Source organism: Lissotriton helveticus, chromosome 11 (assembly GCF_964261635.1).
Source record: "Lissotriton helveticus chromosome 11, aLisHel1.1, whole genome shotgun sequence".
In the NCBI taxonomy this organism is placed as follows: domain Eukaryota; kingdom Metazoa; phylum Chordata; class Amphibia; order Caudata; family Salamandridae; genus Lissotriton; species Lissotriton helveticus.
This window is the reverse complement of record NC_136072.1, coordinates 335,241,339-335,267,638: the sequence shown is the minus strand read 5'-3', so window position 1 is coordinate 335,267,638 and position 26,300 is coordinate 335,241,339. Positions and strand designations below refer to the sequence as shown.

Genomic DNA, 26,300 nt, shown 5'->3' with positions numbered 1-26,300 from the left:
GATATTCTAGAATAGACTCAGGCTATGATAACTTATACCAGTATCCTTGCCTTAATTTCGTAACAAAACTTCTAGTCTTTACAGGATTAACTCAAAGCCTTACCCTCGGGTTAACATTGTCCATATGGTACACTAATAACCGCAGGTCTCAAAACAACTGAGATGCATTCATAAAAACCTCTGCAGTTGTCATTTGGGCCCAAAAGGCAAAAGGTGTTCTGTATTAACTTGCCTGTTGTAATCTTAAATGTGTCATGCATTTATCAATCATTAACTTTCCTTTTATGAAGTGATTTTGTGTTTCAAAGCCCCCACTTAACATTATGGGTAATGTAGTCTGTTTACTGTGTCAGCAATTTAGTAATTGACTTGACGGCGGGAAAAAGGTTGATTGATGCACCAATCAAGATGTACCAGTTAAGAAGGATATGGTTGAAAGGGGGAAATGCAACGGGGTTAACATGCACGGATTGTAATGGAGAAGGACGGAGTAGTTTGAACGTTCGTGGCAGGTACGTGAATGAAAGTTGTGAGGTGAATGGAGCAGGAGGAAGGTTTTTTTTGAGGTTTTGAACGAGAGGATGGAAGTTCTTAGTGAAAGAGGGGGTACATGAACATGTAAAAAACAGCGGAAATTGTTTGCAAGAGGAAATACCCAGAGCGAATGATGAAGTCAAGAGGTGAACTGCATTTATGCGAGAATGAGCTAAAGGGATGATGTGGGAGGACTTTTGGAAAGGAGTAGGGGGAGAAGTGAAAAGTGTTTATGTAGAAGTGTGTTTAACCATTGTTGTGGGAGGAGTTACGTGAATGTGAAGGGGGCAATATAAAGGGATGCATGAAGGTGCGTGTCAAACCAATATACTTATAAGGTAGGAGTGAGTGGGGGAGAACCAAGGGAATAAGGGGTTAAACAAAGGAAGTTGTTTAACAGAGAGAAGGGTGTATCATTAAACACAGTGTCATTACACATATTGGCACCTAGGGGTATAGTATGAGACTCAAGACAGGTTAAAAAGCAATTCGGACTTTCACATACTGTATATCGAGTAGAATTTACGAACTGATTGGTAAGAGCGATATGTTTTATTGTCATTTTACAGTGCCCCCTGAAGAAGGGCGCTTGTAGCCCGAAATGCAATGGGTTTTTTAATAAACACTGCTTGGAACGAACCTTTGCATCTGTCATGTTTAAACAAGAGGTCTGGATAGGAACAGTTTTCACATGAGAAGCTTAGAAAATGGCATTACATCCCGGGTCTGGAACAGAGCATAAGTCGAGCAACAACCGAGGTTTAAAATGTTGGAGTACATGTTGAAAATGGATTAATAATGGAGAAGGCGTAGTTTCTGTCCTGTAACTCCAGGTCTGTAGTAGGGGTATCTCTGTTATAGTCATAACCTAGTGAATAGTCCCGCCCATGTGCGTGGACCCCGGAGCAATCAAAAATAATCTCTTAAGTTGTCAAAAAATGCAGAACTGCACAGACACTTGAGAGAATTTAAAGAAAGATAATGCAGCCTACATTCACAGGCTACACTGTCCAGTACTTCAACTAGAAATTCCACCAAAAATCCACAAACAGCACAGCCTGTCCAGATTTCTCCAAACTTGCCTTTACCAGCAAAACCCTCTGGAATGATAGAGAGGAAGGAGTGGACAGACAAGCCCCATAGGCTGCCATTATGTGGCTCAGAACAGGATACTGTGCCTTTAAGAAAACTTTCCAGAACTCTCTCAGTATCCCAGAATGCACTGCAGGTCCCTTTTACTTTCAGTTCTTTTTGAAGGCGTAACACGCCAGACCTGTAGCATTCCTCACATGAATATCTCTCTCCACCGGGGAGGAGGGCGGGCGCTTATGACTATAACAGAGATACCCCTACTACAGAACTGGAGTTACAGGACAGAAACTACTCCTTCTGTAGTAAGGGATCTCTGTGTATAGTCCTAATCTAGTGAATAGAATGGCAAGCCCATCCGCACACCAAAGCGGCAGTGGAGAAAAAAGAAATAACACCACTACTGTGCGAACAGATTTCGCAGCGAAGCCTGCCCAACCTGAGCGTCTGTCCTGGCATCAGTGTCCAGACAGTAATGCTTAGCAAAGGTATGGACAGACTTCCAAGTGGCCGCCTTGCAGATTTCTGCAATTGGAACATTACGTAGCAAAGCAGTCGTGGCAGCTTTGCCCCTGGTGGAATGAGCCTTAGGTTTACCCCCTAAGGTCTTATTAGCCTTTTGGTAACAATTGTATACAGGACACAATCCACCTAGAGATGGACTGTTTTGAGGTAGCAAGACCGGTCCTGACTGATCCATAATTGATAAATAATTGGCCTGACATACAAATATCTTTGGGTTTATCCAGATAAAATTTCAACACCCTCCTAACATCCAGGGAATGCAGAGACCTTTCCGCTGGAGATGAAGGATTCTGAAAAAACGTAGGTAAAGTTATGGTCTGGTTAACATGGAAATCAGATATAACCGTTGAAAGAAATTGAGGGTGAGTACGCATAACAACCTTAGCAGCATGAAATACAGTATAAGGTTCTGGGCAACAACGCCTGAATTTCATTCACCCTGCGGGCCGATGTAATGGCCACGAGGAACGCCGCCTTCCAGGACAGGTGCTGCAACGAAGCCTTATGAATAGGTTCAAAAGGCTCCTTCATCAATCTGGACAGCACCACGTTCAATTCCCATGAAGGCGAAGGAAGCCGGACAGGAGGAAACACTTTCTTCAAGCCTTCCAAAAAATCTTTGATCACAGGGATCTGGAAGAAGGAAGTCTGTAAAAGGCATTTCCTGTAGGCAGTCAGTGCAGCAAGATGAACCTTAATAGAATGGACATTAAGGCCAGACTGCGCCAAATGTAGACGATACGGAAGGATGACATCTTCCTTACACGTTGTTGGGTCATAGTTCTTGGACTTGCACCAGATGCAAAATCTCTTCCACTTGTAAGCATAGGAAGACCTAGTGGAAGGTCGCTTAGCTTCCTTCAGTATGTCCATACAATCTTCTGGTAGATTCAAATGGTCATATTGCACTATCTCAGGAGCCATGCCGCCAAACTCAAAGACGAGATATTGGGGTGCACCATCTGCCCCCGAACTTCGTGAGAAGGTCCGGCCACGCACGGCAGCAGTATGTGAGGAAGGAGAGACCGGTAAAGCAGGTCCGTGAACCACCACTGCCTGGGCCATTCTGGGGCAATCAGGATCATCCGCGCCCTGGACTGGGACAGCTTGATGAGCACCGCCGGAATCAGGGGAATGGGTGGAAAAGCGTACAGAAAGCTGTTCGACCAGTCGATCCATAACGCATTCCCCAGCGTCCCCTGCTGGTAGTACCTGGAGGCGAAGTCCTGGCATTTGCTGTATTCGGCGGTGGCGAAAAATCTACGTCTGGAGTCCCCCACCTTGCGAACGCTTCTCCTAGTACTTCATCGTTTATGACCCATTCATGGTTTTCCAGAATCAGTCTGCTCAGTGCGTCGGCCTGAACATTCTTCACACCTGGTAGATGGGTAGCCGTTCTCGTCAGTCCTCTGGCTAGAAGCCAGTGCCAGATCGGAAATTGATGTGATATGTGGACTCCATCAGGGACAACGTTCCTTGTATCTGTAAGTCCCCAGAGTGCGCCCCCCAGCCGTGGAGAGACGCATCCGTCACAATAGTCTGTGTGGGAATGTCCTTGTGGAAGGGAACCCCTCTGAGGAGATTCTCCGCTGAACACCACCAGTTCAGAGACTGAAGAGCATGCAGAGACAGTCGTATCTTGTCGTCCCAAGATCCTTTCCATATCAGGACACTAGAGTGGTGCCGGAAGCCATATACCTCGGGATAAAAGTGACTACCGACTTAGACAATCTCGTAGGGCTTAATATGGAACCGCTATTAGATAAAGTAAAAAGAAATACAGATAGGATTCATAACCTCCATCTGACACTAATGGGTAGGATAAACGTGATAAAAATGATCACGTTCCCGAAATTTTTGTATATTTTTAGAGCGATACCACTCTTTTTTGACCAGATATGGTTTAGAAAACTGGAAGCAATACTTAGATTGATATGGGCTCAAGGGAAGACCAGAAGAGCGTATCGATACATGATACTACCTAGGGAGAAGGGGGGCCCCGGATTTCAGACTTAATTACTGGGCAGCTGCCTTGCAGTACTCACAGGGGCTTCTGGGTGGAGGGGGAACTGAGCAACAAGCTGGCAGTTCAGGTTTCACAAATATATATAGGGCACTGGTGGGGGGGGGGGGGAGGCTGAGAATGGCCTGCTGAATACGGTTGATTATAGCTATTTTAAACATACTAGGTTCAAGACTCTACGAGCGGCATACAATATTTGGAAGGCGGTGGCTAAAAAGCTGGGAATAGGCAGATACAACTACTATACCAGTTTGTACACAAATCACTCACTTCCAGGGGAAATTTTCAGGGATGCAATCATGAAGGATTGGGACAATAAGGGGATTAAGAAGATAGGGGATCTACTGGATACAGAGGGGGTGGTTGTGCAATTTCAGGAATTACAAAGGAAACATGGGATAACAGGGAACAGTTTCTTTAAGTATCTCCAGATAAGAAGTTTCCTTGCAAACAAAAGAGGTGGCCTGATAGGATTTAATCATTGCAGAACAATGGATTATTTTGAAAAGAGTAACCACTGTACAATTCGCCAGCTGTACGCAGAACTGTATGTGTTAAAAAATGATGATAGGGAAAAAATATGCAACCAAATGGGTGGAGAAGGTGGGTTCGTCCACGGAGGGATTACAGACATCTTAAGACTTAGGGCGAACAGTTTTATGTACTGCACATTACAATCGCAGCATTACAAGACATTGTACTCTCTTTATCATACCCCGGCCAGAATTGCACAGTGGGGGGGGGGGGGGGGGGAGACACAGGAATTACTTGCCCACGATGTGATGCAAGAGATGCGGACATTGTCCATATGTTCGCGCAATGTCCACAACTACATACACTAAAAGGGGCAATCGAGGAATTTTTGGAGAACTCACTGGGAATTAAGATTAAATTGACAGATGAATTATTAATCTTAGTGTGTCGGCAGGGTCAGTGGGCCTCCCTATAGAAGTCTTGTTTATGGTAGTGGCGGTGTATCGAATTGAAATTGCAAGGGCGTGGCTTGACAGGGTGCCCCCGTCATTTCAAACATGGATAGCAAGGCTACTCTCCACGTATAATTTGGAGAAAGCTATATATGAAAGGAAGGGTAGAAGGGCGAGAGTACTGGGAGGAAGGATTTGGCAACCAGTAGACCAGTGGAAAAATAGGCCAGAATAGACGGGGTGGGAGAAGATATGTGTTCAAAGAGATTATAAAACTATATGCTTCACATCAAAATATGTTTTCATGGTTTGAAAAGTATTTGTGTCTGTATGACTTTTCTTTTGAACTTTTTGTGCTGTAATATGTATTGGAAAACATGGTAAAAAATAAAAAGAATAAAAATAAAAAATAAAAAAAAATCCTTTCCTCTGATCCCACTGATCCTCCGAACACTCCTGCAATGGTCTCATGTGCAGCCGTCCGTGTGGCGTGAGGAAGATACAAGAGGCCATCGACCCCAGTAGAGAAGACACCGTCCTCATTGTTGTAGATGGAGTGGTCATAAGAGCCTGAGCCTTCCGAAGGAGTGATAATCGTCTCTCCTCCGAAGGAGACACGCTTGCCGACAGCTCCCAAGTACTGTATGCACTGGACCAGAGTCGGGACAGACTTGGACATGTTGATGTGCAAGCCCAGCTTGTTCAAGAGAACGCACGTCTTCTGGAAGTGCGCTTGAGCTTCAGAGAAGGCGGATGCCTTGATCACTCCTGAGGCACAGCCGGGAGCATAGCGCAAAACTTCAAAAATTGATTTTAAAATTGTAATACTGTGTTTGTTTTAAAACTTTTGCTCATTTTCCACCTTGTTCCTGGGGCTTTAACTTGCTTCCCTGTCTCCCGCGCAGACGAGCTAAACGCTGCCGCGGAAACAGGCTTCTTCCCACTTGCCGCCATCAGCAAGCCTCACCCCTGGCCACGCCCACCAGAACGAGGTCACGCCCTGTTTTCTTTCTTAAAAGCATGTGCATTCCTCGTACGCGCAGCGGGCGCGCCGTTTGCGCGTCAAAGGCGTGCCTAAGGCAAGCCCGTCTGCGCCCGTCCGCGACGGGCCGGGACCAGGGGCCATAGACCCTGCCCATTTCCTGGCGTATTCCTCAGCCCAACTCTCTGCACACCCTGCCATCTCTCCTCCTTCTCCTTCCTTATTATGCCGTCTTGATTCGCTCGGCATCCTCGTCCCCCGCCCTCCCTGTCCGCCTCCTCTTACCTGTAGCCCCATCTCTCCCTCCACAGATCCTCCTGCCGTCACCCGCTCTTCATCTGTCCCTCTGGCAGCTTCTGCTTATTTGCTTAACACCCGCTCTGCAGTCAAGCACCAGACGGAACTTTTTAATCTCCTGAACACCGACTCCCCAGACTATCTTTTTTTAACTGAAACCTGGTTTTCCGCCGACTCCCTCCCGGACCTTCTGGCCATTCTCCCAGACACCTACTACGCCCTCCGGGCAGATCGCACGGCTGGTAAGGCTGGGGGCGGTGTGTCGATGATTATTCGTTCCACCTTGAAATTCCAACTTCTTGCTCACCCCCCCATACCTAATGTGGACTACTTGGTGGCCCGTTCTCTCAATCTTTCCACTCCCCTCACCATCGTCCTTATGTATCGCCCCCCCCCAAGCTATGCCTTTATTTGTAGCGGCTTTACAGGATCTTTTGGCCACACTTGTGGTCAACAACTCCTCGGTTATTTTACTTGGCGATTTCAACTTCTGGCCAGGCGATCCCAGGGAAGACCTATCTTCCAAAGACTTCTCTGCTACCCTCCAGAGTTTGAACTTTTCATCCCACGTCATGGCCCCTACTCATACCCAGGGTCATATCCTGGACCAAGTCTGGTCATCTCGCTGCAATGTCTCATCCCCTTCTATACTCCCTTGCATTTGGTCCGACCATTCCATTATCTCATTTCTTATTTATACGGCTTCGGTAGATAAGCTGCCTCTACCCAAAAATCAAACTGACCTCAACTCCCTCTCGCTCTCCTTGGCCTCTTCAGCTCCGGATCTTTCAGACCTCTCTTTGGATTCGCAGGCAGATACCATCAGCGCCTGGCTTTCCTCTTCCTGCGACCAGGTCGCTCCGCTAAAAAAAAAATCAAATCCGCCCGCCCTTACGATGCGCACAAATGGTTCACCAAGGAGCTCAAAGCTCTCAAACTTGATCTCAGGCGGTCGGAGCGCCATTGGAGACGGAACTACTGCCCCAACCTTCGTGCGAAATATAGACTCCTCCTGAACAACTATAAAAGAGCGATTCTCGCGGCCAAAACTAAATATTTCACCGAAAAAGTTGCCCTCTCTGCCAATAAATCCCGAGAAATCTTTTCCCTGGTCCATAACCTAGCTACCTCTGACCGCACTAATGCCAGCCCTGTTCCATCTCAGTCCCTTTGCTCTTCACCCAATGATTACTTCATTGACAAGATTACTAACATCAAGGCTAATATTCCTACAGTGCACCAAGCTGGCTCTCCCTGTTCCCTCCCCCTGCCCCCCTCCTCTTTGGATCACTTCCCACCCATTTCCTTGGACTGCTTTCTTAAATTACTTATAAAAGTTAAGTCTGGCTCTCCGGCTGACTGTGCTCCCGCACGGATTCTTAAAACTCTTTTCACCAGTTGTTCTGCTTCCCCTCTTGCTCTCCTTAATGCTTCTTTAGCTCTGGGCTCTGTTCCTTCATCCTTTAAATCTGCTATAGTTTTTCCCATCCTCAAAAAAATTGGTTTGGACCCCACTTTTTCTTCTAATTTCAGGCCTATTTCTCTTCTCCCTTACCTGGGCAAGATCCTTGAAAGCTATATCACATCTTGCCTGTCCAACTATATCGAGGAGAACCTCCTCCTGGCCTCCCATCAGGCAGGTTTCCGCCCCTGCACGGAGTCAGTGATCATCGCAGTCCTGGACGAACTTAAGGGGAAAGCAGACATCAACCTCCCCCAGGGCTTGGTTCTCCTCGATTTGTCCGCTGCGTTTGACACGGTCGATCATTCTATCCTTCTTGGCCGTGTCAGCGCAGCGGGCATTCGGGGCGCCGCCTTCTCCTGGCTTGCATCCTTTCTTCAGGGCAGGAACCAAGCGGTCCATCTTTCAGGCTTCACTGCTCCTCCTCGCTTGATCACCTGTGGGGTCCCCCAAGGTTCTTCACTTTCTCCCCTCCTTTTCAATCTGTATATCTACCCTCTTATCATTTCTCTTCTCGAGTTGGGGGGTCTCTGTATATAACTACGCGGATGACCTCCAGCTTGTCTTTGATCTTTCTTCCCCCTCGGTGTCGCTTCCTAAGTTTTGTTCTACCTTAGTTTTCATATCTGAATGGATGAGCTCCAATCACTTGAAACTCAATCTGGACAAGACGGAGCTTGTCCTCACGGGTGGCCCCTCTAATCCCTGGTCCGCGGTTTACTGGCCCCCTTCCTTAGTTTCCCCCCCCTCACCGGTCTCTTCCGTCCGGACCTTGGGCATCAAGGTCAGTCATGATCTGACAATGCATGCCCAAGTCAGCTCCGTAGTGTCCTCTTGTTTCCTGTCCCTCCGCCTCATCCGGAAGATCTCTCGGTATTTCTCGGCGGAAGCCCTTAAAACCATAGTCATGGCCCTTATTACCTCCCGCCTCTACTACGGGAATGGCCTGTACGTGGGCATACCTGCCTACGAAACCCGCCGTCTTCAGGCCATTCAAAATCAGGCTGCCCGCCTGTAGGAAGGTAGATCCCTGACTATGGTTGCCCCCAACTTTTTGCCTGGTGTTTTGCTGGTTTTCTGACTTAGTTGACCTGGGACCCTGCTATTCAGGGCCCCAGGCCTACTGCTCTCTCTATAAAATGGATTCCATGTACCTTAGGTACATATCTAAATTGGATACTGAGTCACCTTATCAGTCCCTGTACAGTGTACCTTAGGTACCCAGGGCATAGGTGTACCCAGGGCCTACCAGGGGCTGCAGCATGTATTATGCCACCCCTGGCTGGCCATCCAAATCTGACACAACTGGCTGCTTGACAGCTGGGGCAAGGTGGTGTAATCACCCTTTGCTTTAGATATAGTATACCTATATCTAACCCTAAAAATGGACACACAGATCTCCTATCAGTCACTCCTATGGCAGGCCTTAACAATCCTGAAGGCAGAGTGCTTGGAATCGTGTGAGATGGTGCTCTGGCATGAGCTGAGCCTGTCTGCGGCTTTCGGGATCCATCCCTTAGCCGTTTCCATGATATCGCATACCATATACTCTTAAGTGCATTATAATCCTCGCGGTTATATGCCAACTCTGGTATCGCTTTATCAAAACATGTCGAGTAAGGTGTCATACGGATTGGAATACTAACCCCTCGCCAATTCTGGCGACGGGGTTAGCATTCCACCCTTCTAGAGGGACACGACATGTATGTAACCCCTAACCCCGGTTAAAATCAGACAGAGCCTTCGCACCCACAAAATGGATGCTGCCACCGAGACACAAGTCTGCCCTCCTGCTGCTGGGAGTCCTCCCAGAGCAGGAGATAAGGACAAAGGGTTTCCTGCCAGGGGCGGTGCCAGCACCGTCCCAGACAGGGTTTTGTGTATTGTAGGTAGGCAGGGCTTCAGAGGAAGGTGACTGCACGTGGCACCCCGGTGCTCACTGTGCATAGGCTGGCTTAAACCAGTTCCAGGGACACTCCAGACCCTGTGCTGGGGAAAAGCCCGCCAAGGAAGTGGGTGTAACCACCCCCCTCCTGGTCCCACCCCTAGGGCAGGACTTAGTCGTGTGCCAGCCCCCTTTTCCAAGATAAAGGTAGAGACTGGCCCCCTTCCAAATCAGATCATCTTTGAATCCTGAAACTACTTTCCACGAAAGGAACTCAAGACTTCTTCCTAAGATTTCTCCCTTGTGACTAAGGAGTAGTCACCCTGCATCCGCAGGCACCATCTTAAGAACACTGCGGTCTGCTGCAAGTCTCTCCTCCGGATCAAGACTACCCAGCACGACGAGAACCGGCTTCCCTGGCACCTCTGACCTCTACCTACATCAGTCACGCTGAGATTCGTGGGTGCGACGAGACCTCGAGGGACCGGCCATCGCCAAGACTGCACGACTTCTGCACAGCAAGCCCACCGAGTAATTTCCTGGTGAGTGCTTTGGGGTCCGAGAAGCCCCCACCCTGAGCAGCTCCAGCACCGAAGAGCAGCCCCCCAGCATCTCCACGATCGGCGTGGGGCCCTTCTGCTTTCTGCTGCTCACCGCGTTGTTTGGCTACTAGCCCGCTGGCTTGTGGCCTTCTGAACGACGCCCGACGACAACACTGCTGCTGGTCTGGTTGCTCCAGACTGGCCCTTGCTTCCCTCCATCGGAGAAGTACCCTGGACCCTCCTGGTCCGGCTAAGACGCCATTTTAGGTCCACCGCGTGGGCCTTGCATTTGCCAAGACTTGTTGCCCAATCCTGGGTCCAGCGACGTCGACAGCAAGAACCTTCGTGGGACAGCTCGCACCTCCATCCTGGTCGCCGACAACGCCTCCTGGTCCGAGAGACTGCAGAGCCCAGCAGCGCCCACTCACCTGACTGCGGTGACTTCGCCCGGTGCCATCCTGGTGCCCACTTAATCACTGGCTAGTGATTCAAGAACTTGGTCCCCTCTGCTTTCAGGTTTTCTTCTTCCTTGATCCAGGCTTGGATCCCTCGAACTTTCCTTCACTGGTCGCCTGCCAGCAACTTCCTTCTTCCAGGCTCCTGGTCCGGCAACGAGATTCCCGACGTCTTTTCAGACCTATGCAGCTGCAGCCCCTGGGCTAGGTAACTTCGGCACTTCGGTGTCCCAGCATAGCCTCACTATCCTAGGGTCAGGATCCACTGTCGTTTTCTTCCTACCAGGTCGGGTTCGCCCGTGAACACTAACTTTGCCTTTACTAGCTTCCATAGACTTTGTCCCGCATCCCGCGTGAGAGTGCAAACTCTGCACCCGAGTCCCCTAGGTCTCCCAGAAGTAATCTAACGATTCTATAGTCAAGTCCTAGCGATTCCAAAGCCTATTAGTACTGTACTTACCTGCTAGTAATTTCGCATTCCAGTTTTAGAGTATATGGTTTTTCGTGCCCCTCGGGCATTTGTGTATAACGTGCTAACTTAAGTATTTTCGTAAGAGTTTTGTTGTGTGCTTAGCACCCTGTCCTCATAAAGAGTACAGGGTTGTTGTGATTCTAATAAATACATTGTTTATTTTCATAACACTTGTGTGGTGTCCTTTCACTGGGTGTTCAAGGGGTAATGTGATGGTAAAACAGCTGGCTTAACACGCCCTCTAGAGTCTTAGCCTTAGACTGCTCGTATCCATGCTACTAGGATAGCTGGTCTATAAGGTTGACTTACAACCAATCATCAATAAGGGTTGTTTGGACTGATATATAGTGATCACTAGAATAGTGAACACTGCACATCAGGCCAACTTCTCACACCGCCTCATTCTTCGTCTTCCCAAATCCTCCCACATCACCCCTGCACTCAAGTCTCTTCATTGGCTTCCTGTACATTCTAGATCTATTTTTAAATTGGCCTGCTTGGCCTTTCGCGCTCACACCCATTCTGCTCCACTCTTTATTGGGTCTCTCATCACTCCTCACGTCTCCAGCCGCACCCTCCGTTCCTCCTCCCTTTCCCTTCTTCACGTCCCCAGTTTCCGTAAATCCAGAACGGGAGGTACCCGATTTTCGGTACTGGCCCCCCGGATCTGGAATAGTCTCCCTCTGTTCATTCGCTCTATTCCCATCTATACCCACTTCCGCAAAGCTCTCAAAACCTTCCTGTTTGCCCAAGCATTCCCTTGCTAGTTTTCCCGTGCCCCCCTTGTGAGTCTGGTCAAACCCTCCAGCGCCAGGAAGCCGCTTGGCCGCAGTGCGCTTAATCAAGTTCTTTATCCTATCCATTCCATTCCAACCAATCGTCCAGGTACGATTAGACAAACACCTTGTTCTTCAACAGGTGTGCAGCTACCACTGCCATGCACTTCAAGAATGTTCTGGACGCAGACTTCAGCCCGAATGGCAGTACTGTGTACTGATAATGATTGACGCCGACTTGGAATCGCAGGAACTTCCAGTGTTTGTGTGCAATGGGCACATGGAAGTACGCATCCTGTAGGTCTATAGCACATAGCAAGTCTCCCTGTTGCAGCTGAGGATAAATCTGATGCAACGACAGCATGCAAAATTTCTCTCTGCGAATCCACTGTGGGCCTGAACTCGTTCTTGTCCTTTTTGCGAACCAGAAAGAAAGAACCGGGAGTACAGACCTCTTCCCCTTTGAGACAGAGGTACGTCTTCTATCGCCATTTTCCGTAACAGGATATCGGCCTCCGCCTGGAGCTCGCGCAGCTGAAACTGTGAGCTGACTGCTGGAATTGCTGGAGGCGGGCTGGTGAACCGAAGACTGTATCCATTGCAAACAATATTATGCACCCACTTGTCCTGAGTAGTTTTTCTCCACTTTGCCAGAAAAAATTTAACGCTTCCCCCCACCGGAGTGGGTAACGGATGTAGGGGAAGTAACCGCTCAGGGACTAGACCTAGCCGGGCCCTTGGTCGCCGCTGCGGACTGCTGGCCTCTGCCCTTTTGGCGCTTCTGGAAGGGCCTCCGGAACTGCTGCTGCTGCTGTTGCTGCTGTCCTGAAGCTTGCCCTCGCCCTCTGCCTTGCGCCCCAAACCGTCTCTAGAACGGGCGGTAGGTCTTCTTCTCCTTGGGCTTCTCCAACCAGACAGCCGTCAGGGTCTCAGCCATTCCACAGACCTTCCTGCCAGCTGAGTCTAACCAGCGGCTCTCCTTATCAGGAGGTACCGTGGACGACGGGGTGGTGGCATGCTGCTTCCTAGCAGCTGTCACTATGACCGAGTCCGGTGGCGGATCCATCCTGAGAAAGGCCGGGTCAGAATCCGGAGCCCGGTACTTCTTGAGGAGCCTGGAGGGAGCCGCCTTAGTCACCGTCGGAGTGAGAAACAACTCCTGAGTGGGCTCTATCAATCCTGGTACTAGGGGTAGCAACGGCCGAGACAGGTGCTTTTTATGCAGCGTCTCGAAAATCACAGAAGTCGTGGGTGTGGGCACCGTCACCGTGATGCCCAACTTAGCCGCACCCCTCAGCAGAACATCTTGGAATGAGACGATGTCGTCCACTGGCGACACCCTCGTCCCCTGGGATTCCGACAAAGTCGGCGAGTAGTCCCTGGTCCCAGAAGAGCCCGTGTGGGATCTCGATCTGCGCCTCCTGTGGCGTCGCCGTGATCTTGACGACGATTCCGCGATCTCTCCCTCCGTCTGGAACGAGAGTGCTATCTCCTCGGCCTCGGACGCTCAGCAGGTCTCACAGGAGCAGGAGACTGCGGCCTGACCAGGACCCTCGGCTGAGGAGTCCCCTTAGGAGGCGTCGGGTATCGTGGCACCGAAACCGACCTCGGCGGAACCGGAGGCAGTCCTTGAGGAGGTAGCAGAGGATGACTGTAGGAGAGTAGGGTCTGCAATCCTATGATCACCCAGATTTTTGCTTTTTGCTGCACTGGTTTACGACTTTCCCTGGCTGTGGGCCTGCTAATCAGACCCACAGCCTAGCTGTTCTCTCTATCCAAATTGTACTCAGGTACTGAATTGGCACTGGGCCCTCTCCAAGTCCCTGTACCCAGGGCTGAGGTGCACCCAGCAGTCTCCCAGGGGCTGAAGCATGTATTGTGCCACCCCTGGACTGACTAACTAAACTGACACAACTGGCTGCACGACAGCTGGGGCAAGGTGGTGTACTCACCCTTTGCTTTAGATATAGTATACCTATATCTAACCCTAAAATGGACACACAGATCTCCTATCAGTCACTCCTATGGCAGGCCTTAATCCTGAAGGCAGAGTGCTTGGAATCGTGTGAGATGGTGCTCTGGCATGAGCTGAGCCTGTCTGCGGCTTTCGGGATCTATCCCTTAGCCGTTTCCATGATATTGCATACCATATACTCTTAAGTGCATTATAATCCTCGCGGTTATATGCCAACTCTGGTATCGCTTTATCAAAACATGTCGAGTAAGGTGTCATACGAATTGGAATACTAACCCCTCGCCAATTCTGGCAACGGGGTTAGCATTCCACCCTTCTAGAGGGACACGACATGTATGTAACCCCTAACCCCGGTTAAAGTCAAACAGAGCCTCAGCTCCACAAAATAGATGCTGCCACGAGACACAAGTCTGCCCTCCTGCTGCTGGGAGTCCTCCCAGAGCAGCAGATAAGGACAAAGGGTTTCCTGCCAGGGGCGGTGCCAGCACCGTCCCAGACAGGATTTTGTGTATCCTAGGTAGGCAGGGCTTCAGAGGAAGGTGACTGCAAGTGGCACCCCGGTGCTCACTATGCATAGGCCGGCTTGAACCAGTTCCAGGGACACTCCAGACCCTGAGCTGGGGAAAAGCCCGCCAAGGAAGTGGGTGTAACCACCCCCTCCTGGTCCCACCTCTCTGCGAATCCACTTGTTTGCTTGTCGCAAATCCAGAATGGGCCTGAACTCGTTCTTGTCCTTTTTTCGAATCAGAAAGAACCGGGAGTACAGACCTCTTCCTCTTTGAGACAGAGGTACGACTTCGATAGCCCTTTTCCTTAACAGGATATCGGCCTCCGCCTGGAGCTCTCGCAGCTGATACTGTGAGCGGGCCGGAGGAATCGATGGGGGAGGGCTGATGAACCGAAGACTGTATCCATTGCAAACAATATTCAGCACCCACTTGTTTGAGTAATTTTTCTCCACTCTGCCAGAAAAGAATGAATGCTTCCCCCCACCGGAGCGGGTAACAGTTGACGGGGAAGTAAGTGCTCAGGGCCTAGACCCGGCCTGGCCCTTAGTCGCTGGTGCCGACTGATGGCCTCCTCTGCCCCTCTGGCGTTTCTGGAACGGTCTTCTGAACTGCTGCTGTTGTTGCTGCTGTTGTCCAGAAGATTGGCCACGCCCTCTGCCTTGACCACCGAACCGCCGTTGGAACGGGCGGTACGTCTTCTTGGTCTCCTTGGGCTTCTCTAAACCCACCGCCGTGAGCGTTTCAGCTTCCGTCTTCATGCGGGCCATCTCATCGTCCGCGTGCTTCCCGAACAGGGTTTCGCCAGAGAATGGCAGATTAGCAACCCTCTGCTGAGCGTCCGGTTTCAAAGACGTAAGGCGGAGCCATGCATGTCGTCGCTGGTTAATTCCGTGGCAGAAACCATGCGCAGCCAGAAGAGAAGAGTCAGCTGCCGCGCTGATGATTTGGTTCGACACCAACATCCCTTCGTTAAGCACCTCCTGGAAGTCTTCCCGCTTGTCCCGCGGAAGAAGCTCCACACATTGTTGAAGTGATTCCCAGAGGGCTCTGTCATACCGACCCAACAAGGCAGTGGCACTAGCTGCCTTCATTGAGGTCGCCGAGGTCCCACAAACTCTTCTACCAGACGAATCCAACCACCTTGATTCCTTGTCTGGCGGAACCGTGGAGGACGGTGTGGTGGCATGTTGCTTGCGCGCCGCTGTCACAATCACCGAATATGGAGGAGGCTCCAGCCTCAGAAAGGCCGGGTCCGAGTCAGGAGCCCGGTATTTCTTCTGCAGCCTCGACGGTGCTGCCTTAGTCACCGCTGGCGTGAGGAAGAGGTCCAGGGCCGGTTCTTCCAGGCCCGGCACCAGTGGCAGTAACGGCCGAGACAAATGCTTCTGGTGGAGCGCCTCGAAGATGATCGAAGTCTTCGGAGTGGGCACCGTCAGAGTAATGCCCAATTTCGCCGCACCCCGTAGCAGCACGTCCTGGAAGGACACCAGATCGTCGACCGGTGACACCCTCGTGTCCGGTGAATCCGACAAGGTCGGGGAGTAGTCCCTGGTCCCAGATGACCTGGTCCGTGACCGAGACCTGTGTCTCCTGTGGCGCCGTCTAGATCGAGTCGAAGACCTGTGACGCGAACGGTCCCTTCTCCCGGAGCGGGAGCGCGATCTCCCATCGCGTGGGCGGTCCACCGGTTTCCGCGGAGGAGTCTTCCGCGGCCTCTCCTGGGGTTTCGGGGTAGGCGTACCCTTAGGAGGTGTCGGAAGCAGAGGCAGGGACACCGACCGCGGTGGTCTATGAGGAGGGACCGGCGGCAGAGGCTGCCCCGCAGGAGAAGGAGGAGGCATGGAGGGGAGCGGCGGCTTAGCCGGAGGAGCCTCCTTCGGTAGAGGAGGAGGGGTCACAGGCCTGGTAGGCGTATATACCACCGAGTACACCGTGCCCGATGACTTCTTGGAGGAAGGGGCCTTTGATCCAGACCCTCCAGAGCGTGAACGACGCCTCTTACGTCCTCCATCAGATCCAGCGTGACTTTTGGCGCCAGAATCCCTCCTGCACCTTTTAGAGGAAGTTGAGATCCTAGGCGACGCCGATCTCTTCCTGCTCGACGTCGAGCGTCGTTTTCCAGGCGCGGAACGGCGATCCCTTGACTCTGGCGTCGAACGCCGTCTCCTTGACGTCGAGTGTCTCTTCCTCGACGTCGATCGTCGCCCCCTCGACGACGAGCGGTCAGACCTCGACGGCGAGCGTCGACCCTTCTTCTTCGATGACCGTTTCCTCGCGGTCCTCGACGCCGAGGAGCCCCTCGACGTCGAACTGGTCGACGGCGACCGGCGGTGTCGCCTCGACGGCGAGCGCCAGTGTCTGCGTCGACGGCGATGCCTCGACATCGATGACGTCGACGAAGCCGTCGGCGGTGACGTCGACGGCGGCCTGGCCAGGCCTCTCGACGTCGATCTTCCACGCTGTCTCGACCCGGAGCCCCGGGGAGAAGGGGAACACACCGTTGTCATCCCTCTCGACGTCGTCGTCGATGCTATCGACGTCGACGGAGACCTGGACCTTTTGCTGGTCTTCCTGCCTCTGGGGAGCCCCCCAGAGGCCTCAGCAGGGGCAGAGGGAGCCTTCCCAGCCTGCCCAGACCCACCTGCAGCCTGCAGACGCCTCTCTTCTAGGCCTTGGAGCCTAATCTTCTGTCTTTCCCTCAGGGTCCTTGTAGAAAAGGCCTGGCAGATGTCACAATCTTCAGGGACATGTTCATCAGGGAGGCAGATAATGCAGACGTCGTGTGGGTCAGTCTTGGCCTTCTTCCTTCCACATGCCGGGCACTTGTCGAACAAAGCAGGCATTTTAGATCCCTAAAAGCCTGAACAAACACACACAGAAGTGAAAGGCAACACCAAGAATCAAATGAGAACACTTAAAACCAAAAAGTGTCAAAAAATCCAATAAACCCTTGAAAAAGGGGGAGCTCAATGCACAGGGTCCTGTAAGCAGGAGCCGGAAAAAAGAACTGAAGTAAGTTGGACCTGCTATGCATTCTGGGATACTGGGAGAAAGTTCTGGAAGATTCTCTTAAAGGCACAGTATCCTATTTAAACCACATAATGGCAGCCTATGGGGCTTGTCTGTCCAGGCCTTCCTCTCTATCATTCTGAGGGGTTTTGCAGTAAAAGCAAGGGAAATCTGGACAGGCTTTGCTGTTTGTGGATTTTTGGTGGAATTTCTAATTGAAGTACTGGACAGTGTAGCCTGTTAATATAGGCTGCATTATTTGTCTTTAAATTTTCTCTTAAGTGTCTTTGCAGTTCTGCAATTTTTTGACAACTTAAGAGATTATTTTTGATTGCCGGGGTCCTCGCACATGGGCGGGACTATTCACTAGATTATGACTATACACAGAGATCCCCTACTACAGAATGCATGTTATCCACAGTACATGCCCTCGTTTTACTTGTGCATAACACACCAGTCTAATAACGGAATCTTTCTCTCATCTGTCCCATTCCTCCCTTGATGTTAACAAAACAATGACCACCCCTTGATTGATGCCCCAGTTCCATGTAAACATTACCAAATAAAACTCCTCAATTCCTTCCCTCCGTCTCCCTTCAGGTTTTAACCCTCCTTATCGTGATTACCAAACAAACTGCTGACCTTCATATTGCACATGACCCCAGAGGTTTCCACGCATTCAATGCTTCTGCTCTAACAAGTCTAAATCATTAACTTAGCTTTTTCCCAATGCAGTGTCCCAGCAATTTCACGTACCTGCTACAAACTTAAAAAACTTCCGACCGCATCTATGAATCAAGAAGTGCTAATCATCTCATTCCCTCGTTCTTATTTAACCGGATATCCCTTCTGCTGCTCCTCCCAAAATTAACCCATGACTGCAGCGTTTCCCGCCATTAACTTCCATTCCTGTGTAACAAAAACTACAGTACCCATTATGCAATAGAATGTGCTAAAACTAAAGCTCATCAAAAAATCTGCTCCCACCATGACCATTTCGATTCCAAACTTCTTATTACAAATAACTGACACACTGAAAGCAGAAGCCAGAAGCACCCCCAACAAATGCTCAGAGACTGAAAGCAGTTATGCAAAGGCCCCCCTGGCCTGTGAGAACAAAGGAAATGCAGTATAAAAGTAGGAGCCCTGCTCCTTGTAAATCAGAATCCTGTTTCCCACAAAGAACCTCTGCCCGAATAGAAGGAGAAGACGACGCTGGAAGGACTGGCCTGCTGCTTGCCTTGCTGAGGAAGGAGAGGAGAAGACTTTCCTAAAAGACTTTGCTGACTTGTGCTTGAAACTTTTCTCCAAGGGCTTGATTGAGCTTGCCCCCTGATCTGGACCCCAGGACTAGTGGGTCCTTGGTGCTTTTGCTCGTCCTGACATTCGAGCCGTGTGTGCATCCCGCTGGAGTCAGACTGCGCCCCTCATCACCCCCTCCTAGGGCTGTGGCACTCGGGAGCTTGCCTGCCTTTGTCCCTGTGAGAGCCTTGCTCCGATCGGAGTCGCTCTCTGCCCCCGGGCTAGGCTTCCTGCTCCTCTGCCCCTTGCCTGCTACTGGAGCGTGCTGAAGCGCTCTCCCCCTCCCTCCGGAATTCCTTTGCCAATCGCGATCCACGCCGGGTCGACAGCTGCACAGGCCGTGCCCTCGCTTTGCAATCCCAGAGGCTCGTCAGGCCGCGCCGCCCCCGCTGAGGAGACCCCCGCACCGTCGTGCCAAGGGTCGCGCCTGCTTGACTGCACACGGCCGCTGGCGTCAGAATCCAAAAGTGCCCCCAATCGCCTGAGTTGCACAAGCCTGTGCCGACTCTCGCCCAAGTGACTGAAGATAGATTCCTGCATCGGGCTCGGGGTCCGCAACTTGTTATTTCCTCGTAAATCCGGAGCCTCTCCTTGCCTTGGAGCCGACGGAGGAAGTCTGCGCGTCCCCAGAGTCCCCACGGGTGAGTGACAGCTGAGCGCTCCTTCCACACTCCCCGTTTGGGACCCCGAGCTCCCCCTGACTGCCGCGCTGTCCCCGGAGCCCTCCCGCACCGCCGAGCCGGCCCGCAACTGACTCTGTCCCCGAGCCAGAGGGAAGAGCCGTTCACGGCGCAGGCGTGCTCACACCAGATGCGTGAGGCGCGGTAGGGTCAAAGTCAATTTCCCCGCGGAGAGCGAGCAGAGCGCTGCGAAGCGCACAGAAGGCCTGAGACTGGCCTAAGGTCCCTAGAACCTGCCCAGGAAGCAAGAGTAAAGTAACTTGACCTAAGAGTACTGTAAGAGAAGTGGTTTAACAAGTAAACCCACATTTTGAACTTGGAACTAAAAGAGAAGCTTGCCTATTTACAATCTGTGGTGATACAAAAACGTTATTGGTCTTGTAAATAAGTCTGAACTGCATATATATCTATTTTTACATAAAGAATCGTATTTTGATATATTCACAGCCTGGTGTCCATTTGTGGGGGGATTGGTACATTTTACTGTGTGTGTGATTACAAATGCTTAACTGAATAACGCCTGAAGAATAGCCTTGGCTGCTCACGCCACGCACCTAGAGGGTGAGCAAGGGTAATTCTAAGGGGTCATCCTTCGCCCTGACTTGGAGGAGAGGGTCCCTGCTTGTCACAAGTGAATACTTGCGCCAACCAGACACCCCCAATTCTAACACCGGGTCACAGTCGCTGGTCTTTATACACTCAGGCACGGGCTGGGCAGATGCAGAGTGTGCTGGATTCGCTGTTCCTGGCTGGCACCAGAGGTTGTTGCTGTTTGAGCAGAACCACTGCTTTTGGGAGTCCCAGTCTTCAGATGAGCAAGGCAGTCAGGTCCTCCGGGGTTTTCGAGGTTGCTGACCACTGGAGACGCCGGGGTTTTAGCAGGGGCAGGTTCAGGAATCCACATGCCGGTATGGATGGGGCCAAGTCAGTTGGTGTCGTCCTCTTGTTAGCAGCTGCATGGCAGGTCTTCTTTCTTTTTCTTGTTTCAAAATCGGGATCTGAGGAAGGAAGGTTCAGGGTGCCCCCTAAATACTAAATTTAGGGGCGTTACAGGTAGGGCAAGGGCAGGGACCAATGGGTCCCTGTCCTGGGGTGAGTACACCCCCCTATCCTACCACGCTCCAGTGGGAGGGCCGGAGCCTAGCTCTGATTGGGTAGGACTCCCCACCCTCAAGATGGCGGGAGCCCGGAGTTGTGCTTTACCTCGCCTCCCCTACCTGAGGGGTGGGGTTGGCAGAGGCAGGCACACCCCCTTTCCTTCCTTTGTTTTTCCTGCCTGACTTCCTGCCAGAGTGGGGGTCAGAACCGGCGGGGGCCAAGTGCTGAGTACAGCGAAAGGCCTGGAGAAACTCACAAGGGTGGCATGCCTTTGAAGCTCCCCCTGCCCATCCCGGGGGAGGAGACCTAGCACCTCGTCCCAGGATGTGCACTGTTGCAGGCCCAAGAGTGGAGGGTTCTCTAACCAGGGGTCCAGCAACATGTCTGCTGGGTGGCAGCCTAAGCAGCCTCTCAGTCAGGACACGGGTTGTGGGTTAGGTTTAAGGGGGGATCTCTAAGATGCCCTCTGTCATGCATTTGGCATCAAATCCCACACTGGCATTAGTGCGGGTTTAATGTGCAAAGAAGTTTGATACCAAACTTCTCAGTCTCCAGTGTAGCCATCATGGTGTTGTGGAGTTCGTGATGAGGACCTCCCAGCACCATATATTCTTAATGGCATCACTGCACTTACAGTGCCCAGGAATGGCCCTGGGTACTGTAGGGGCACAGGGCTCATACACCTGTGCCCACACCACTGGCATAGTGCACCCAGCTAGAGGGGTGACTGAAGTATGCCAGGGTAGTGGGGTTGTGGGCATGACACACAGGGATGTGTGCCATGTCGAGACTCTGTTTAGTTCTGCACCAAGACCCAGCCTGCAAGGGCAGTGTGTGTGTCCGGGTACAGGGCCGCTAAGGGTGGCACAATTTTATTTTTATTTAGAAAGTTTTATATAGCGCGAACAAGATCTTTGCAGATAACAGAGCGCTTTACATAGGCAAGGGGTAGGGTGGGTAATACAAGTAAAACACAAGTGCAAGGGATCAGAAGAAGTAGTACAGATCGACGCACAGTCTTAAAAGATCAAAAGTAGTAGTTCAAGTGTGTTTAGCCATGAGGATAGCTTTAACTTCTTTCTTGAAAAGAAAAGTGGAGGGGATGAGCCTGGTTTCAGGCGGGAGTGAATTCCAGATCCTAGGCGCCATTCCTGAGAAGGAGCGTTTGTAAGTTCTTTCCTTCCGGAATCATCGAGGTTTCAGCAGAAGATTGTTTGTACTTCTGGTGGTTCTGGAACCGCCGGAAATTGTCAGCTTCTGAGTGAGGTAGCTGGGAGAGTTCAGGTGTATTGCCTTGTGCGTCATGCAGGCAATTTTCAGATGAATTCTGGCTTCAAAAGGCAGCCAGTTCAGGGATTTAAAGTCAGGGGAGATGTGTGAGTGTTTTTTTGATCTAGTGATGAGTCTCGCTGCCGCGTTTAGTGAAGCTCTTAGGGGTGCTGTGGTTAGGGGGAGACCACAGAGGGCGATGCTGCCGTAGTCTATGCGAGAGATGATTAGTGCTTGTACTGCAGTTTGGAGGTCTTTGGCTGGGAGGAAGGGTTTAAGTTTCCTCAAGGTATTTATTTGGAAGTTCGCTCCCTTAGTTGCCTTGCTGATATGCTGCTGCATGTTGATTGGCGTCAAGTGTTACGCCTAAAGATTTAGCTGAATCCACTATGGTCGGTTGGACATTGAGTGCAGTTAGGTGTTTGAGCCAGGTTTGCGTGGTAGAGATTTTCACGGGAGGTGAGATCAGAGGAACTCAGTTTTCATAGCATTGAGTTTGAGGTGGTTATCGGCCAGCCAGGATTGTGTGCTTCTGATCGTTGAGTTCAGATGCATAATGTCTTTGGGTGATTGTAGTTTGAGATATAGTTGAGTGTCATCGGCGTACATGTGAAAGTGTATGTTGGATGCTTGTAGGAATGCGGTGAGAGGTTCCATAACTAGGTTGAACAAAGTAGGGGATAGGCAGGATCCTTGAGGGACCCCTAACTATACCGGTACAGGAGAGGACATCAGGTTGTTGCTCTTGAATTTCTGAGACCTGTTGTGTAGAAAGGCGGTGAACCACTGAAGAACAGTCCCAGAAAGACCCATTCTTGTGTTTAGGAGTTCGAGTAGGTTCTCATGTTTCACAGTGTCGAATGCTGAAGAGAGATCAAGAAGGATGAGGAGGCAGGTATCATTTTGATCTAAAATTTGGAGGGCGTCGTCTATTATGTGAGTCATAGCAGATTCGGTACTGTGCCCTGCTCTGAAGCCTGATTGATGAGGGTTGAGGAGGTCAAACTGTTCTATGTGCTTTTGTCTTACGCATTCTCACCCACGCTCACAAGGCCCTCTACAATCTAGGACCCGAATGCCTCAACACTCGACTGTCCTTCTACAAACCCACCCGCCAATTAAGATCGTCCAATCAAGCCCTAGCCGCAGTCCCACGCATCCAAAAATCTACCATGGGTGGCAGATCCTTCTCCTTCCTGGCTGCCAAGACCTGGAACTCACTCCCCACCCACCTCCGCCTTACTCAGAACCACAACTCCTTCAGAAAAGAACTGAAAACCTGGCTATTCGACAAATAATATACCCTTCCCCTAGCGCCTTGAGACCCTCTGGGTGAGTAGTGCGCTATACAAATGCCCGAACTTGAACTTGCTTTGTCAATTGAAGTTGAACGCATTTTTCCAACAGTTTGGCGAGAGTGGGAATGTTGGTAATAGGACGGTAGTTGTTTAGATCAGAGGGGTCAGCTGTTGGTTTCTTTAGTAGAGGTGTAACTTGTCCAACTTTGAGGGCGTCAGGGATGGATCCTTGTTGAAGTGACCTATTGATAATTTTAGTCCAGAGTGGGAGGAGCAAAGGGGTGAAGTCTTTTACAGCGTTAGCAGGAAGAGGGTCATTGAGGGGATTGGATGGTTTCAGGGAGCTGAGTAGTCTGTCAATTTCTTCTTCAGAGTAGGTATCAAAGGATGACCATGTCGCATTGTTTTTTGGTTCATCGGGTGTTATGTAGTGGGGTTTGGAGTAAAGGCTTGCGTCAATGAGGAGATCGCTCCTTATGTTGTCAGTTTTTTGGCTAAAGAAGGCAGAGAAATCTTCACAGGAGGGTGCATTGCCCAATGTGTCGACAGCCTGGGGTTGTTCCTTGGATTGTGACCGGATTAGCTCGAACAGTTTTCTTGGGCGGTTTTTTGCTTGGTCGAGCTGGAGTCTGAAGAAATCTGACTCTGAACGTTTTATTTTCCTGAAGTATGCGTTTATCTTTTTCTTTAGAGTTTTTAGGTGCAGTGCCGAGGGGACAGATCTCCAGGTGCGCTCTGCCAGTCTCATGGCCCGTCTGTCCTCATTGAGGCTCCCGTCGTACCACGGATTGGAGATCTTGGTGGAGACTCTTTTCAGTTGCAACTGTGCAGACTCATTGATTATTGTGGTCATAGCGTTGAGATAGTGGTCGGTTAGGCACTGAACGTCAGTAACGCCGGTAGGGGGAAGAAGGAGATTGCAGCTGTTAGGGGGTAGAGAGTTAGGATTGAGTTTCTTCAAGTCTCTTTTCCAAACTTTGGGCTTAGAGGTTTGGGCCGGGATACGTTTGACTTTCTCATTGATGAGGAATGTGATAATGTGGTGATCTGACCAGTCACAGGGTTGGATTGAATCAAGTTGAGTAGTTCCTTCTTTGGAGATAAGGTCGAGGATCGAGCCTTTGTCATGGGTCGGGCTGTTGCAAATTTGGGTGAGGTCAGAAGCGTTGAGGTAATTTTTGAGGCTATTGACCACTGCGTCATTACAGTCATTCCAGTGAAGATTGTAATCTCCAAGGTATATTTGTGTGTTTTGTCGTCCTGAGTTGATTGAGATTGTGTCCATGAGTTGTTGGGAGAAGGTGAGGTTGTCCCCAGGTGGGTGGTAGATGATGTGTAGTGAACATACAGGTTTGTTTTCACTGATGACATCAAGGCAGATGTATTCACAGGAGGTAAGAGAAGGGGCGTTGACTTTATTCATTGAAAGGTTGCTCTTGTAAATGCATGCGATTCCACCGCCTGTTTTCCTGGGCCTGTCAAGTCTAATGATGCAGTAGTTGGGGGGGGACTAGGATATCCATGATAGGAGTAGAAGATTCAGTTAACCATGTTTCCGTTAGGATGGCTAGGTCAACGTTCGAGGAAATGATGAGATCAGCGATCTCCGAGGAGTGTCTTTGGGCCGATCTACAGTTGAGAAGTGTGCATTTGAGTCTGGGGGAGCGGAGGGAGGAGGAGGGATCTCAAGTGAGGGGGACTTTTGTGAGGTTGTTGGGGACGGAGCTTCTGTTATGCGTGGGGTGTCTGAGAGGGTTGGAGAGAATAGTAGGAATGGACAGGTGTGTGGTGGCTAAGATGGAGGTGGATGGCGAGCCGTAGTTTTGGCGAGTCCAGTGCTGCAGCCCTTCGGGCCTTCTCTGGTCACAGTGCCCTGAGTACCTAGGGTGCCATTTACCAGGGGCTGACCTGTGGCCAGAGATGGCAATTGGGTTTAGTTTTTGGGGAAAGAACACAGGCCCTGGGACCCCGATTGGCAGGGACCCAGGGCACACCAAGGAAAAGTGCATCAGTTATCAGGCAAAAAGTGTGTGTGTGTGTGTGTGTGGGGGGGGGGGGGGGGGGGGGGTACTGCAACAGAACTCCCCTTTCCCTACACCAGGGAAATAAATAGGTCAGGCCCTCTTGATCTGCCTCTTATGTTCTACCTGTTTTTCAAATTTACCTGCTCTATCTTCTTGCCTAGAAATAAATAAATGATCCTCCTTAGAAGCAATACATACTCTATCCTCCTGCTCTGCCTGGAGTTCTTTCACACGTTCACACAGGCCAGCCTTTGCACGCTCCAGATGCGATGAGAGTCCTGTGATGGTGATGATATCAGACTGCATATCAGGGGATGGGACCTGGATGTTCACCTGTGGAAGAGAGAACAACATTACTTTGGAGATAGTCTACTCCAAACAAAATCTACCCAGATCACTTAAAACAAAATCAACTAACACAACCATTGACTTAAGGCACTAGCGCACAAGTTACTACTTGTGTAACGATATATCTGTAAGAGACATTAGTTAGTGATAGATTTCTTACCTTAGAATATCCCCAGGCGTCAGACTGGATCCGGAAAATTTTGCGTAGCAATACCCCTGAGCGCCAGCAGGCGTCGTCCGCAGCCGTCGTCGGCGTTGTTAGCGCCAGAATGACGTCGGAGTACTTAGACGCCGCCCTCGCGCGCCGACGTCATTTCTGATACACAGCTTTTCTGCGCCAAATACGCAGAACCATGATAGAACCAACACTGGTGCCATGAAACTAGGGCCCTGAAAGTGGATGACCTTATCCCTAGATATCGGTTCACAGAACGGGGAGGATGGGTGGGTCGGTAAGGAATCTATCATTAACTAATGTCTCTTACAGATATATCGTTACACAAGTAACAACTTGTGCATCTGAAAGAGACACGTTAATGATGGATTCCTTACCTTAGAATAGATACCCCAGCAATACCAACCCCGGTGGTGGGTCTGCAAACCAATAATCACACCAGAAAGTCCTAGAGGACGGAACGGCCAAAGAAGCCATCCCTCCGGACTTCCAGGCTGTCCAGGAAGTAGTGTCGTGCGAACGTGTGCAGCGAGGGCCACGTAGCTGCCTGAAAAATGTCCTGCAAGGGCACTCCTCGGCCCAGGGCAGTCGTAGTCGCCGTGGCCCGAGTGGAATGAGCCCTCAGCCCAACAGGGGGTTCCTTCT

At 50.7% G+C, this 26,300-nt stretch overlaps 1 protein-coding gene across 4 annotated transcripts in view; it reads right to left on the bottom strand.

The window, feature by feature from the left end:
- The window catches only part of HDLBP (high density lipoprotein binding protein), a 1,657,332-nt gene that overhangs the window by 338,125 nt on the left and 1,292,907 nt on the right, over positions 1–26,300 (bottom strand). For all 4 annotated transcript variants that reach the window (XM_078665718.1, XM_078665720.1, XM_078665719.1 and 1 more), the window contains exon 23: positions 25,331–25,465. In XM_078665718.1, coding sequence (XP_078521844.1) covers positions 25,331–25,465 — 135 coding nt within the window. The remainder of the gene's footprint in view (positions 1–25,330; positions 25,466–26,300) is intronic.